Source organism: Diadema antillarum, unplaced genomic scaffold (assembly GCF_040938485.1).
Source record: "Diadema antillarum isolate AM-2024a unplaced genomic scaffold, OU_Dant_1.0 scf00000231, whole genome shotgun sequence".
NCBI classification, from domain to species: Eukaryota; Metazoa; Echinodermata; class Echinoidea; order Diadematoida; family Diadematidae; genus Diadema; species Diadema antillarum.
Window position 1 is genome coordinate 965,464 of NW_027271120.1, and position 17,023 is coordinate 982,486.

General features: G+C 42.0%; 2 protein-coding genes across 2 annotated transcripts in view; one reads left to right on the plus strand and one right to left on the minus strand.

The window, feature by feature from the left end:
• Window positions 1–2,077: 2,077 nt before the first annotated feature.
• LOC139724805 (armadillo repeat-containing protein 2-like) overlaps window positions 2,078–17,023 on the minus strand; it is a 33,040-nt gene continuing 18,094 nt past the window's right edge. Inside the window, 4 exon segments of the mRNA XM_071635928.1 lie at window positions 2,078–2,356; window positions 3,182–3,342; window positions 4,973–5,105; window positions 15,936–16,049. Coding sequence (XP_071492029.1) covers window positions 2,169–2,356; window positions 3,182–3,342; window positions 4,973–5,105; window positions 15,936–16,049 — 596 coding nt within the window. The 3' untranslated portion in view covers window positions 2,078–2,168.
• On the plus strand, window positions 7,357–13,064 carry LOC139724812 (uncharacterized). The gene is made up of 3 exons (XM_071635934.1): window positions 7,357–9,843; window positions 11,395–12,157; window positions 12,236–13,064. The coding sequence occupies exons 1-3, from the start codon at window positions 7,899–7,901 to the stop codon at window positions 13,062–13,064; spliced, it is 3,537 nt and encodes a 1,178-aa protein (XP_071492035.1). The 5' UTR covers window positions 7,357–7,898.

Consider the following 17,023-nt stretch of genomic DNA (forward strand, 5'->3'; position numbering starts at 1 on the left):
TTTGCCAATCACTGTTGGACTGCGAATTTAACATGTGAAAATGTTGCCATGCGCTAGGGTAATAGTGCACTTAAGATAGCCTTGGTGTTAATTCGCGAAAACAATGTCTCGCGCAAAAATCTGAGACCTCCTCATCCGCAAAAAAAAAAATCTGTACGCGAAAATAACAGCTTTAATATACAGTGCTCTTTTGACACTTAGGATAGAAGAACTTACGTGAGGCCTTGAGTATTACAGTCAGCATAGACCCTCTGCTTGCTGTTTGTGGAGACCTCACAGTGCATTACTGTGCAAACACGAAAAATCTTCAACCGTGAATGCACGTTCATGGACCATCGCACACATTGATGCAGCTCAACGCACACACATTGTTTCTGGCCAATTCATTAGTCACGCACGACCACCACGGCTGTTATTCATGCTGCCGACATGGTGTGAATATGCACCAAACCAAAGTGACACTCCTTAATTTTTTCCCCCTTTGTCTTGTTTTTTTTTTCTAGATTTACGGAAGTACAACAAACGTAGCTTGCATGATATCACAATCAGTGCATTTTCACATCCGCATGACAACATGATATGTGCAGTGCCGCATTGCCACCGACTTCTGTTTGTCTGATGGTAAAAAGAGTTTTTGTTATCTTTTTATGAGGCAAGTCTGTGATAAAGCTATTGTACCGGCCTCCTACACAGGTGACACAACATTTGCTCCTGTAACAATTGCTCTGGTCTTAGTTTTACTTAGTTTGATGTGAGGATTAGGATGAGGGTTTATTTAGTGTTAGGTTTGTGGGTAGAATTTATGTTTGGCTTAACGCATAGATATTTCATGGGAGCAATTGTCATTGAACCCCTACAGAAACCCAGGAAGTTCTGTGTACAGTCTTCACAGATTTTAAAACCTTGAGGAAAATGGGTCAAAATGCCTCAATTTCTATTCATTTATTATGCATGTATTAGTACCACACTTTCATCACCTGTATTGCTTGGCACGGTGCTGAATTCAGATTAGTGCACATAAGAAGGCAGCATGATGGAAAGACTATAAAACATTGCATCGCTGCACGTATTGATCAATTGATTTGAAGCTCGGCTGTGCTGTTAGAATGTGACATGGCTTATGCCAGGAATCGACATCAATTCTCCTCACTAAATTACCACACACTTCGAGATTGTGTGTGTTACACAGCATTACTATCTAGCTCGTTTGATTGAGACTGTGAGGCGGTCCTTCTACTAGCACATCACATCGACTACTCATGCCTGTCCACTCTTGAGTAGCAAGTTGCATCAGCGAGCGTATGCGTCGTGTCGTTGATGCTTACTTCCTTGAGAAGCACAGGGGCTTACACATGCCCAGACACAGACTTCTTGTAGACACACAGGGCATCTTCTGCTAAACAATCTTTTCTATGCATGGTTGCATCGCTAAACACTAGGATTGGGGTAGCTAGAAAGTTTAGACTGTCTATCTGTGTGTCTGTTTACTTCGAAGCACTATGCAGGTTTCCTCTTTATACAACCTATAGCACAGAGCATGCATCTGAATCCAACTGTCCTACAATGGCTTGTGCTGCACTGGAGTCATTTTGATATGATTATACTGGTAGCCAATGCAGGCAGTCTGGTGCCATAGTGACATTGCTTTCATTAAATTTGGCTCCCTGCGCATAGTATACTTCATACTTCATACTCTCTTGCAAAGTGTCCAATCAGAGACATATCTTACTGCACACTCTGTACAAGCTTACGATTATTGACAATGCCAATGCTTTCTAAATTTTGTCTCATTTTGGGAATAGGTACATCACGAAGTATGACACAGAGCCTAATTATCGAAAGCTTTATAACCATTTTTCATCCTACACATGCTGCCACAACAGTATCCCTGAAGAGACAAAACTTCTACTGATGTTTCCAAGACACAAGTAGAGAGCTCTTTCCTGTAAAAAACAGCCAGGATAGTTGTGCCTTACATCTGAATGCAGACAAACAACAACCGCAAACTCTATTGCCAAGGTCACGTCTATGTCTTGTGGAATTGTTTTTCTTAGGAAAACACACACCATGACACAAGCACGCAGAAACACACACACACACACACACACACACACACACACAAGGGCACACAGATTGAGATGACCACGGCCAACCGCGGGAGAATATGTTCACGTGGTTGCCATGACGACATTGGTTGGGGTATCTATGGGGACGAGGTCGGAGTGGTGCTGCTCTATCCTGTCCAGGAGCTGGGAGGCCACAGGGCAGAACTCGGTCTTCCAGTAGGACTTCATCAGCTGCTGGGTCTCCACATCCCAGTCCACACCCTCTGGTGTCTCCAGGGCAACCTCCTCATCTGGGGACAGGGGAGAGATGGGGGAGCAAGATGAGGAGATGAAGAGAAACTTATCAAACTTCTGTGGGTGTCAATCTCCCAGTTTGCTACGATATCATGGTACTTGCGACACTGCACATCGCCCCAGAGACAAAAAAAAAAGAAAAGAACCTCATGATCTCAATTAGCATATATTCCAAAACCTCCATACTGAACTTTGAATACCAGAAATACTGATAGGAGTTTTAAAACATTACAATTATTAATGTCATCAAAGACAAAGTTTCCACATCACTTGACATCAACATCGATATCTTTTCATCAACAAGGAAAGTGCCAAAATGTGTCTTGACCATTCGCGTAGAAGAAATTAATGTTTTTCTAAATCCCGAAAGTTTTTGGTGTGATATTACCGGTAATATCGGGTAATATCGGTAATTGGTAACAAATTGCCCAGTGGGAACCTTTGCTTTAAAGATATGCATAAAATTTGAATATACTACGAAGATCGACTGGGGTTCACAGATGTGCACTCAAAATGGGTTGGAAACATGCTTGTGTGATGTAATGGAATTGCCATAGCCCATTCAGTATCAATACATTTGAATGAATGCAGAATGCAGTGTTTTGTATGATTTTCTTTTAAATCTGAGGGTGGTACCAAACTTTTGGCCTGTACTGTATAAAAAAGTTTTCTTCTCTCTGTCTCAAGAAAATTCAACATTTTTTTAGATAGAGGGTCTTGTCACTCCCGGAATCATATGAAGAAAATGGATGGTAACATTACATTGTCATCTTCAATAAGAATGGATAACAGCATCAGCAAAGATAGCCAGGAGGGCTTACCGAGGTAGTCGACCAGGAGCTCTGACAGGTCATTGGTCTCCTGCTCCCCTAGAGTGTCCACTGCCTTGGCCATGTTCTCACTGTAGTTCCATAGCGTCATGCACACCATGCCGGCCAGCTGCCAGTCGCCCCGCCCGTAGTCCCTCAGGACATCAATCAATCTGGTGGGTAATGGTGGCAGAAATGAAAGCGAGGGATGAATGAAGGATGGTCACTTACAGTAAATAACGGGTTATTAACTGCATCTTTTTCCACACTGAAACGGGTCAAAATTCAGGGGATGATTTATACACTGTTACAGCAAATACTTACTGCATGTCTGCATATAGTGTGCAGACAAGATTCACTAATGTGTACAATATACCATTCTCAGCTTGCCTGTGAGTGGTTAGGATAGTGGAATGTTCAAATAAAGACACATTTGAGACATTTTAATCATTTGAAATGTAATGGCGCATTACGGAATTGACGTTAATAATACCACTTGAAACATCCATGGCAAGCCATTTTGTCTATGTACCGCTACGGAAGAAACATCGTGCCAGCAACATCAATGTTCTTCCATAATCCCTACCACAACTAGACAACTGTATATCACTTACGCATCACTACCAGGTACTCATCTCTTTGTCAAAACTTAAACAGTCTGGGGCCTTGGGGAATGAACAGGGAAAGAATGTTTAGAAGCTAGCAGAAGTCAAAGACCACCGACATGATTTTAAACATTATGATTCTATATTTCTTTCATTTAATTGGCCTTGAGTAAAAACAATGATAAATCATTTTATGAATCTGAGATGTTCGTTCAACCCTGCAAAAAGATTCATCACGCCATGGGGAAAATCAAATCAAATGTTCACAAAGGAAAATAGGAAGAGGTATGCTGAGGCAAATTGTATTTTTTTTCCCCTGACGGCCCAAAAAGGGGATGCATTAATACATGGGTGCGATTAGGACACCGTTATTTATGGTACTTCTTGCTAATAAAGCCTTTAAGTGCCCACACACTCTGACATACCATGCAAGGCCATTTCATTTGCATTTAATAAGTCAATTTTCTTTCTTCCGAAACTTAGCACTTATATGTACATTGTATGTTACACAAGGCCTCTCAAGCATGGTATGAATATCCTATCTTATCCTAATCCATCATTATGATTGTGTGATCCCTCCTCAACATTTTATTGTTTCATTATGTTTCAAAGCTTTTGTTCTGATCAGTGTACATACTGCAGCAAGGTTTAAAGAAGACATATCCATTTTCGTTTGCCAAAATAATCCTGTTAGCTGTTTACTGCTAAGCCCCTCTCAAACTTGAAGAAATCCATCTTTTTTTTAATCTATGCTTTTTATTGATTTTCAAGATTCATAGCAACATCTATCTTTTAGATTTCTATTTATTTTCTACAGGTACAAGTACTTCTGGCCTCTCCTAATCAGACTATAAGAAAACTCGATCTCCCTCCAACAAGGAAATGCAAAGAGACTCAGAATCTAACATATAATCATTTCACACATGCTATTTAATGGTTTTGAAGGGAACTGAAACTATCTTAACAACCTTTTATTTTTTTTTCATTTCCTTCCAGTGTTAATAGCTCCTTTTGGGTGGAATCAGGCAGCACTTTCTCTTTAATATTTTACACACAAATACTGAAAAATTAAGAGAAATTTGAGGCAATGCACAAAGCATTTTGTACAGGCTGTCTACCTCTGGTCGTATAGTAAAAGTGATTGGAAGTTTGGAGGTTTATTTAATCAAGGATTTCATCATAAACCACGAACACTCACTTGCTAATCCCTCCCTCCTTCTTGAGGGTGGGTCTCCTGATCTCATCTGCCATCAAGTTAATCAGCACACCGCATGCCGTGTAGACCACCTCCCGGTTACCGGAATCCAGCAGCATCACCATCATCTCATCCACTGTAACGAGCAAAAGCAAAATGATTGACGGGTTCTGTAACCATGGAAACTAACGCCCAAGTTTAGCAGAGCCCTTCAGCTTCAGCGAAAACGTCCGGGCAATCTTAAAATGGTCCCTACGTAAAATGCTGAAAAGGTCCCTGCAAAATGTTGCAGAGACGTTGCTGCAGTAACTTTTGACGAATTCTACCCTAGCCAGCGAGGGTAATTACCTCCACATTTCCCCTGTGTTACCCAGAAATTATCCCGACAACCCTTCTGTGAAAATGCTCTTGAGGTAACATTCCTTTGAAGGACAAGTTCACCTTCATAAACATAAGGATTGAGAAAATGCAACAATATTAGTAGAACACATCAGTGAAAGTTTGAGGAAAATTGCACAATCGATGCAAAAGTTATGAATTTTTTTAATTTTTGTGTTGGAACCGCTGGATGAGGAGACTACTACAGCTTGTGAGTCATATGCGTACAACAGTATAAAGAAAACGTAAAAGAAAATTCAACATATTTTCACTTTTTGGGCATAATAAAAGTGCACTTGACTTGCCTCTTTCTAAAGGCAGGGGGAATAATATTACCCATAACATTTGTCGGTAACGAGTCAGGGGAATGTGTACTTTTTTCAAAAGATGGAATTTTGTGAAATTCTCTTTATATTTTCCTTATATTGTTGTACGCATGTGACATTTAAGTTATTCATACACTGCAGTAGTCTTCTCATCCAGCGGGTACTGCACAAAAACTTCAAAAATTCATAACTTTTGAACGGATTGTCTGATTTTCCTCAAACTTTCAATGATGTGTTCTACTAATGTTTCGCGGAGCGAAGCGGTTTTGATTCTGGTTAGGAAAATTTGCGTCATTGGTAATTTGAAGACACCATAGACGACATGCGCAGTGAGTGAAAGTTGTCATTTGTCACGTTTCGCGCAGTTTCTAATTGTGCCATTCAGTTAGTTAGCAGCTGATTGTTCCAACGTGAAGACTGGTCGCGTCATGGGATGCGAATGCTGACTCGTCCGTTTCTGCAGAAGACTCATGCAAGTCAAGTTTAGTCCCGCTACAGGAGTAAGTAAATACCGGAAAATGTGAAATGAACATTAAAAACTGAAAGAAAGCAAATAAGTGTATGCTTGAGCGAACTTATGAACTCATTTGAACTCAGTTACAGTGTTGAATTTGTTGCATGCGTACTGGTGAGTTGCAACGTGGTACGTACATGGTTATACAGGTATTGCACGTGAACAGTAGTGCATGTTCATGTAATGCACGTTTATGTCAAGGCATGTAATGCCGGGAATTTATGAACTATGTGTAATGTCATTTCATCAACCTGATGTGGTGGTTGTGTGAAGATACAGTTGTGACAGAAATTGACATTAAGACAGATTTAGAGAGTTATATAAATGTCGATAATGGTTTAAAGAGACAAAGCTGTTGGTGAATAGAGTTGATAGTGGGAAAAGGTCACCACACGTTAATAGGTTCTTTGTGTATGATTTATCGACATGCATCAGTGTGGGTGTTTGTATTGCAAGACAAATTGCAAGGTAATTATAGAACTGTGTTAAATGACAGCAGTTCGTACAGTGTTTGTAGCGCCTAAAGTGGAATCTCAAGTGTAAGAATCTACTCAGTGGTGTACTGTAAGGTTTAATTTGCATTTCTTGAGTAGAATCCATGGTATGGAGGTAACAATGTTGAGTGTACAATAGTGCTAAGCGAATACAGAAATGCAGGTTGTAGATTTGTTTTAAGGTGTTACATTGAGTATATTCAGCATCATTTACCGGGCTCAAAGTGAGATTATGAGTGTCTACAGTACAATCAGAGTGTAGATGCAAGTGATGTTTGACAGAAGAATAAGTACAGGTAGTTTGACTTATACATAATGTAAGTTATGTTTCATATCCGTATGATTTGTGACTGCAAGTGTATGAAGCAAAGTCACTGAGAGTTAAAGGGTGTTAACACGTGTTGTATTTGTACAAAATTACATGTTTGTGCAGAAGTACAAATTAGACAGGATATGCACAATACAACTAAGTACAGTGCAAGAGTGCCAAATAAAGTGCTCAGATTAATCTGCATGTGTACAAAGTAAATGAGCACAATGAGCCAGTGTATTATATATTATACAAAGCTGTTCTTTCAGTAAGACAGAAAGAATCTGTAATTTTGGCAGGCAAGTGTTGTAGCAAATTACTACATACAACTAGCATACATCTAGCATACAAGTGTCATAGTAAATTCCAAGCATTCAATGTGCATGTTCAATTGATACTCCCCACAATGTATGTATGTAACAGAAACATGATGGTTTATTAGTTGCTTTTCAATATGTGACAGGTATAAATCCAGGTGAAGTGTACATGTACAATACACGTACAATATACTATGAAGGTAATAAGAGACAGTGACAATAAGAGAAGTCTTTGAGTCTATATGCATGTCAGGCAATGTAAAGATTTAATCATATACAAGTGTATAATGTACAAGACGTGCATGAATAATGTACATGTGATTCAGAAGTCCAAGTTCAGTGTACAAGGCATGCCTGAGTATTACATGTGATTCACATGTCCAAGTTACTGCATGTGTATTAGCAACAAGACGCTAATAGTTTCTTTGTTTTACGGTTTTGATCTATTCACAGATCGAATAAACAAGCTTCACGGCTTAACTATCTCAATCCACGGCTGGGCTAAACTCGGGTTCCATTCTTCAACTATTCATCAAATTCGATTCCTTGCTGACCTGGAATAGGAGACAGAGGGAACACTGCATGCAGTCATGAGTGCAGAACAGAAAGAGAAGGACCTCAAGATCAAGAGGAGGACTGCTAAGGCAAAGCTGACCCGATTATTGAACGCCTTGCAGAAATTGCTGGACAGCAACAGGAATCTTGACGAGGTCACCGAGTCCTTACAGAATCTGGAGTTAGCATATAAGGACTTAGAGGAGAAACATGAAGCCTACTGTGAGATCATCGAGGATGACGAGCAGTTCCTTAAAGAGGGCACTTGGTTGGAAGAGTGTCAGTCAAGCTTCATGGATATGCAGATAAAGGTCAAGGATTGCATCAAAGCAAAAGCAAGTGAGGCATCTGAGAGAGCTGAGACACCACCGGCTGTAAATGTTAGCAGCAATGTCGCCTCACCTGAAAGGCCAGATGAATCTGACAGTCCACAAGTAGAGTCTGCATTCAGAGTACAGGTAGAGCGGCCCAAACTGCCACGTTTCGGCGGAGACGTGAGAGTGTACTCTACGTTCAAATCGGACTTTCACCATTTGATTGACCGATACAGTAAACGGGACGCGATGACCATCCTTCGTACAGCATTACACGGAAAGCCTTTGGAGCTAATCAGAGGGATAGGAAATGACTATGATGAAGCATGGGCATTGCTGGACTCCATATACGGCGATCCGAGGCTTGTGGCAGATGTAATCGTAGATGAAATGGAGCGGTTCCCCCCACTGAAAGAGGGAGATGATGCAAGATTCTGCGATCTTGTGCACATTGTGATGAGAAGTTACAACACACTGAAGGAAGTGGGGAGAACGGGAGATATGGATAACAGCCACATGCTGGCACTGGTGGAAAGAAAGATGACCAGCAATGATCGCAAGGTTTGGTTCCGCTACCTACAGAGGGATAGACAGGAGGCTACCTTTGAGGCACTGCGAACCTGGATGAGTGGGGAAATGAAGATGAGATTAAGAGCATCGGCCCCTCTTCGAGATGCACGGTCTTCCACTCAACAGAAAGACAAACGATCCAGTGCTTCAGTTAGTCACATCGCTGAAGAGGATAAGTCAGGTAAACAGGCAGACTACAAATGCTGGATTTGTAAATCATCTGATCACTGGGTTGACCAGTGTAAGAAGCTCCTGTCAAAGAGTCAGCCTGAAAGGTTCCAAATGATGAAAGACAATCATGCATGCTACAGTTGCTTGAAGAGAGCAGGAAGGGATCACAACATGAAAACTTGTAAGCGACGGAAGAGGTGCACAGAGAAATTGAACGGAGAACAGTGCACATCCTTTCATCATCCTCTGCTGCACAAAGAAACAGCTCGTGAGATAGTGGCAAGTGTTTCAGGTAAAACAGCCCTTCTGCCTGTTGTGACAATTACTATGATGGGTTCCAAGGACCAGAGCTACTCAGCTAACTGTCTACTGGATTCTGGTGCACAAATTAGCCTTGTCAGACGATCAGTCGCAGAGAACCTAGGGTTGAAGGGAAAGCCGATATCCATCAACATCACGAAAGTTGGCTGTGTCACTGAAGAGGTCCAGACAAAGATCTACAGACTAAGACTTCGATCTCTCGATGACAACAGAGTGTACAGAGTGTCGGCTGTCGGACTGGATTCCATCAATGATGATATAGTACAAGTCCAGACAGATGGCTTGTGCAAGACGTTCAACCTGGGACAGAACTGTCTACATCGTAGCAGCGGATCGATTGACGTCCTGGTTGGAATTGATCATGCTAAACTGCACACAGGAGAAACCAGGCAGAAAGGAAATTTGGTTGCCAGACATACCCCCCTGGGATGGGTGGTATTTGGAGCTGACCCGGATCATCAGGCTGCCAAAAACACAGTTTTGAATGTGATGGTTACAGATGCTGTGGACTTGAAAGATTTCTGGACAACAGAGTCGATGGGAGTTTGTCATGGTCCCAGCCAGTACCAACAGGACGGACTGAGTAGACAGGAAATGGATGAGAGTAAGCTTATCAGTGACTCCTGTCAGAAGGTCGGCAAGCAGTGGCTTGTTCCCTATCCATGGCAAAAGGAGCCGGATCTTCTACCGGATAACAAGGCTCAGGCTGAGAGAATGCTATATGCTACTGAGAGGAAACTGGCAAAAAATCCCAACCATGCAGACGCATATGACAGACAGATCCAGGAGATGGTTGAAATGAAATTTGCCAGAAAGCTGTCAAAGGATGAAGTGCGATTGTATGAAGGCCCAGTGCACTACATTGCGCATCATGCGGTCGTTCGACCGGAAAAGCAGAGTACCCCCATCCGAATCGTATTCAACTCATCTGCTTCCTACCAGGGACACTCGCTTAACGACTATTGGATGAAGGGTCCAGATCTGCTGAATAGACTGTTTGGTGTACTGATGCGATTCAGGGAACACGAGGTGGCACTCTGCGCAGACATATCCAAGATGTACCACAGAGTGATGATACCTGAAAGGGACCAGCACGTCCACCGCTTTCTGTGGAGGAATTTGAATCAGGATAAGCAGCCAGATGTCTATATCATGAGAGTTGTCACTTTCGGTGATAAGCCATCCCCAGCTATGGCACAGACGGCATTGCGGAAGACAGCTGAGGAAGGCGCTAAGATGTATCCGAAAGCTGCATCAACCATCATGCATGATACTTACATGGATGACATCTGTGCATCGGTGCCGACAGTGACAGAGGCAGAGGAGCTGAGCAGAAGTATCGACAAAGTACTGGCTGATGGAGGGTTCAAAGTAAAGGGATGGAGATCAAACAAGGAGTTCTCCAGAGGACATGATGGGAATGCCGAAAAGCCCAGACTACTGAAGACGATCACTGACGAGAAAGTCCTGGGTGTGGTATGGGAAAATGACTCAGACACATTCTCATACAAAGTCAAACTGAATGAGAATGCAATTCAAGCAATCAAGATGACAAAGAGGAGCATCCTTAGCCAAGTTGCACGTATCTTCGATCCCATTGGATTCGCAACCCCCATAGTGATACGAGCAAAGATCGCACTGCAGAGGCTGTGGGAGGAAGGCTTGAACTGGGATGATGAACTACCCGAGGAGAGTCAGACAGAATGGAGAAAGCTGTTCCGAGAAATGGAAAAGCTGACAAATGTCAGATTTCAGAGATGTTTGACCCCAACTAATGCCAGAGGCAAGCCAACTCTTTGCATTTTTTGTGATGCATCCATGGAGGCATTCGGAGCATGTGCGTATCTCAGATGGGAGGTAGACGAGGCGAGGTACGAGGTGCGGTTTGTGACAGCAAAGTCTAGGGTGGCACCGCTGAAACAGTTGACTATCCCAAGGCTTGAACTGCAAGCAGCGGTACTCGCAAGCAGGTTGTACACCACAATCAGAACTGAGATGTCATTGGACCTGGCAGATGTTATCTTCATGACTGACAGCATGATAACACTATCTTGGGTAAAGAGTAAGGCCAGGAGTTACAAGATGTTTGTCGCTGTCCGAGTTGGTGAAATCCAGACTGCTACTGACCCGAGTAAGTGGCGTCATATCCCCGGAGAATTGAACGTAGCAGATGACCTGTCGAGAGGGCTAGATGCAGATCAACTGACCGCCAGATGGCAACATGGACCTGACTTCCTTCGTAAGCCTATGTCAGATTGGCCTGAAGAAGGCAAGGCAGAGGAAAAGATGCCTGAAATGGAGAAGGAAATGAGAAAAGAACAGTCAGTTCTAAACATCACCCAACTACCAGATGAGGATGTCATAGACTGTGCCAAATTCTCCAGCTGGAGAAAATTGATCCGGGTGACATCATATGTGCTGAGGTTCCTGAGAAAGCTGAAGGCAAAGTGCAAAAGAGAAACTGACGAGAGTGAGAAAGACACAGATTGCACTTTGACACCTGATGACCTACAGAAGGGAGAAAATTTCCTGATCGAGAAAGCCCAGCAGTCATTAAAGGCCAGAGTCGACAAGGGAGAATTAAAGACCCTCAGCCCATACACAGACGAAACAGGCATAATCAGGGTAGGGGGAAGAGTAGACAAGGCTGAAATGTCATTTGAAATGAAGCATCCAGTGCTACTTCCATATGAGCATTGGATATCTACCCTGATTACACGGCATTTCCACGAGAGTGGTCACAATGGAGTGGCAGTAACGACTGCTAAGGCTCGACGCAGATACTGGATATTGAAAGGGCATAATTTGGCAAAAACAGTAAAGTTCAGATGTACAGTTTGCCGAGCATTCGACCACAAGACTGAGACCCAGGAAATGGCAGACCTGCCTACCGAGAGGCTATCTCCACATATGCCGCCATTTCACTACACGGCATGTGACTATTTCGGTCCTTTCCAAGTGAGGGTAGGACGAAACAAGACTGCAAAAAACTATGGCGTCCTGTTCACATGCTTAAACTCAAGGGCCGTCCACCTTGAGCTTGCAACAGACTGTTCCACGATGGAATTCCTGCAAGTGCTTCGACGATTCTTCGCTATAAGGGGCCAGCCAGGGAAAATCCTAAGCGATAATGGAACTCAGTTCATTGGTGCACAGCGTGAACTACGAGACATGGTAAGAGGCTGGTCTAAAGAGGAGCTACGAGAATTCTGTGCTGAGAAAGGCACGGAATGGACATTCACGACACCCGCTGCCCCCCATCAGAATGGCAGTGCAGAGTCTCTGGTTAAAAGCTGCAAGTATGCTCTGAAGAGGGCAATTGGGGAGCAGATCTTGACACCGTTTGAGCTGTATACGTGCCTGCTGGAGGTCGCCAACCTTGTGAATCAGCGACCGATTGGCAGGATTCCGACTGATCCCGATGACGGCAACTACCTATGTCCCAATGATATGCTGTTGGGGCGTGCATCTAGCGACGTCGCTCAAGGGCCGTTCCGGGAAACGAGAAATCCGAGGCATCGTGTCGAATTCATTCAGCGAATTGTCGACACATTCTGGCATCGCTGGACGAGAGACGTTCTTCCGTTGTTAGCACCGCGACAGAAATGGCACGTCGATCGCCGCAACGTACGTGTCGACGACGTCGCGATGATGGCTGACGCGAACGCGGTTCGAGGGAAATGGACCATCGCCCGCGTTATCCAAGTCTACCCGGGACCGGATGGTAAGGTGCGCAATGTGAAGGTGAAAACGCCAACTGCTGAGTATCGACGTCCAGTTACGAAAATCGCAGTGATCTACCCAGCTGAGGGATACGACGAGTGATTTGTTTGTGATAAATTCAGTGTTAAAGCGATCATGAGGAGAGATTTCCTCATTGGGTGGGGAGGATGTTTCGCGGAGCGAAGCGGTTTTGATTCTGGTTAGGAAAATTTGCGTCATTGGTAATTTGAAGACACCATAGACGACATGCGCAGTGAGTGAAAGTTGTCATTTGTCACGTTTCGCGCAGTTTCTAATTGTGCCATTCAGTTAGTTAGCAGCTGATTGTTCCAACGTGAAGACTGGTCGCGTCATGGGATGCGAATGCTGACTCGTCCGTTTCTGCAGAAGACTCATGCAAGTCAAGTTTAGTCCCGCTACAGGAGTAAGTAAATACCGGAAAATGTGAAATGAACATTAAAAACTGAAAGAAAGCAAATAAGTGTATGCTTGAGCGAACTTATGAACTCATTTGAACTCAGTTACAGTGTTGAATTTGTTGCATGCGTACTGGTGAGTTGCAACGTGGTACGTACATGGTTATACAGGTATTGCACGTGAACAGTAGTGCATGTTCATGTAATGCACGTTTATGTCAAGGCATGTAATGCCGGGAATTTATGAACTATGTGTAATGTCATTTCATCAACCTGATGTGGTGGTTGTGTGAAGATACAGTTGTGACAGAAATTGACATTAAGACAGATTTAGAGAGTTATATAAATGTCGATAATGGTTTAAAGAGACAAAGCTGTTGGTGAATAGAGTTGATAGTGGGAAAAGGTCACCACACGTTAATAGGTTCTTTGTGTATGATTTATCGACATGCATCAGTGTGGGTGTTTGTATTGCAAGACAAATTGCAAGGTAATTATAGAACTGTGTTAAATGACAGCAGTTCGTACAGTGTTTGTAGCGCCTAAAGTGGAATCTCAAGTGTAAGAATCTACTCAGTGGTGTACTGTAAGGTTTAATTTGCATTTCTTGAGTAGAATCCATGGTATGGAGGTAACAATGTTGAGTGTACAATAGTGCTAAGCGAATACAGAAATGCAGGTTGTAGATTTGTTTTAAGGTGTTACATTGAGTATATTCAGCATCATTTACCGGGCTCAAAGTGAGATTATGAGTGTCTACAGTACAATCAGAGTGTAGATGCAAGTGATGTTTGACAGAAGAATAAGTACAGGTAGTTTGACTTATACATAATGTAAGTTATGTTTCATATCCGTATGATTTGTGACTGCAAGTGTATGAAGCAAAGTCACTGAGAGTTAAAGGGTGTTAACACGTGTTGTATTTGTACAAAATTACATGTTTGTGCAGAAGTACAAATTAGACAGGATATGCACAATACAACTAAGTACAGTGCAAGAGTGCCAAATAAAGTGCTCAGATTAATCTGCATGTGTACAAAGTAAATGAGCACAATGAGCCAGTGTATTATATATTATACAAAGCTGTTCTTTCAGTAAGACAGAAAGAATCTGTAATTTTGGCAGGCAAGTGTTGTAGCAAATTACTACATACAACTAGCATACATCTAGCATACAAGTGTCATAGTAAATTCCAAGCATTCAATGTGCATGTTCCATTGATACTCCCCACAATGTATGTATGTAACAGAAACATGATGGTTTATTAGTTGCTTTTCAATATGTGACAGGTATAAATCCAGGTGAAGTGTACATGTACAATACACGTACAATATACTATGAAGGTAATAAGAGACAGTGACAATAAGAGAAGTCTTTGAGTCTATATGCATGTCAGGCAATGTAAAGATTTAATCATATACAAGTGTATAATGTACAAGACGTGCATGAATAATGTACATGTGATTCAGAAGTCCAAGTTCAGTGTACAAGGCATGCCTGAGTATTACATGTGATTCACATGTCCAAGTTACTGCATGTGTATTAGCAACAAGACGCTAATAGTTTCTTTGTTTTACGGTTTTGATCTATTCACAGATCGAATAAACAAGCTTCACGGCTTAACTATCTCAATCCACGGCTGGGCTAAACTCGGGTTCCATTCTTCAACTATTCAACTAATATCGCTACATTCTCTCAATCCTTATGTTTATGAAGGTGAACTTGTCCTTTAATACACTCAATAAGAATGCACAATAGTCCAAACAGAATGACACATCGCTCACCTATCACATGCATACATTCGCGCATGAATGGGTAATACACGGGATAAATGGTATATGTGATAAATTAAAAAGAAATACATAAGAAATTAATTTCAATACCACAACTATTTTCTTTTAATATAAATTTGTTCATAACACTACAAAAATAAATTAAACAAAAAAATTAACAAATTTGAAGGTTTACTTAGGGAGTTAGAGCTCCAAATCAGATGTATAAAAAACATTATGCATAAATTAGCATAAATGTTTTGGGAAAAATTAACAATTCAGTCTTGGTTATTACATAATGGGCAATGCTCACACCATTTTCTTTTTTTGTTCTTTCACATCTTGTGCACCATTATTAGACACATATTCAGAATAACAATAAATACCATAACTCTGACTATGCATTCTCATAAAATACATGATGGGACATTGACACATAAAGTTTGAACACAACTGATAATAAATGGCAGAGATCTGTGGGCAAATTAGCCCCCCACCCACTTAAGTCCAAGAAAATCACACAAAAATGGAGCATCTTTCATTTGCATTTGTTTGTGTTGATATTTCCTCATAATTCTGTATTGGTTTACTGGTCTGTAATGATTTGTGTGAGAATTGATACTAATATTTCTAGCCTGTTATAAGCTACAGGGGAAGATTCACATCTTTGAATCTCCTTGAAACTCCTGCTCATCTTTGAGACTACAGACCTTGATATTTTTCATCAACCAATTACCAAGCACTGAAATAGTTTAGGTCACACGATGACCCAGATGAGAACTCACCCTTCTTTGCCGTGATAAAGTTGCGTATATCGATGGAACGTGACAGATTTCCAAAGACCCTGGACGACTCGATCATTCCTTCCGTGTGGTCAGTAACCAGCTGCTTCAGTAGCACTAGTCAGAACAGAAGATCATAAACCTCACAGTCAATTTCAAACATGCATGATTACAATTACCAAATTTGTTGGTGTATCAACGGCACATGCCTATTGATCCCACCCCTCCCCCTCTCTTCCTCGCCTCCCCTCCCACTCCCCCTCCCACTCCCCCTCCCCCCCCCCCCTCTTCCCCCTCCTCCTCCCTCTTCCCCCTCCCCTTCTCCCCTCCCCATTGCAGGCTGGAGTGAGTGCATCAGGCAGTGCTTAAATCTCATGAAATGGAAATAATTTGTCATTCAAAACATCAGCTTCACAAATATCAGTTACTGTACCACTTAAAATGCTCCCTAATACTTCATTTTGCACTTCTGGTTCCAAAATGTACTGGTAGGATGATTCCTTATGTGGACATACGACTGTTTGCATGGACACAGGATTTTGCCGCTATTTTGTCTACCAGCACCAGTTCCCCCTGTTTTAAGGATCTTCCTGTCAGCAAAAAGAATGTGGTTAAAAGTATATTTGGGGAAAAAAGCAATACCACATGATATAACAATACAAATATTTTTCTTACTCTGACAAATATGAGATCAAATTGAATTGAATTTGTATTGCACTTTATAACTTTTGCATACTGTTTATGCCGAATATTTTGCGAGGTTTTTATTTTTGCGAATTTCGCGAGTCAGGTGCTATTTGCGAAATAAAAGACACACAAAAATATTGATTCTGATCCTGATATGAATGTGACGAACACAAATACATTTCTCCATTAAGTTCAGTACTCCACGATCGCAAAATTAACCACTCACGTCAATGTTGGGAAGTCCTGACTCGCGAAAATTTAGACCTGTTAAATATATGCGCATACAGTACTCTTGTCAAGCAGTTGCTGTTGTACTTATAAGTGAATGAAGATGTAATAATGGACTCAAATCGAAACCAAACTAGAAAATGTCAGAATTGAGCCCAGATCCTGCCCCTGAGGGG

Bases quoted from the DNA above. Each gene is read 5' to 3' on its own strand.
- LOC139724812 (XM_071635934.1), top strand. From the start codon at position 7,899: ATGAGTGCAGAACAGAAAGAGAAGGACCTCAAGATCAAGAGGAGGACT. The intron at 9,844-11,394 runs GTAAGCTTATCA...ATATCCCCGGAG, and splicing joins TAGACAGGAAATGGATGAGA to AATTGAACGTAGCAGATGAC. The intron at 12,158-12,235 runs ATTTCACTACAC...AAAAAACTATGG, and splicing joins CTATCTCCACATATGCCGCC to CGTCCTGTTCACATGCTTAA.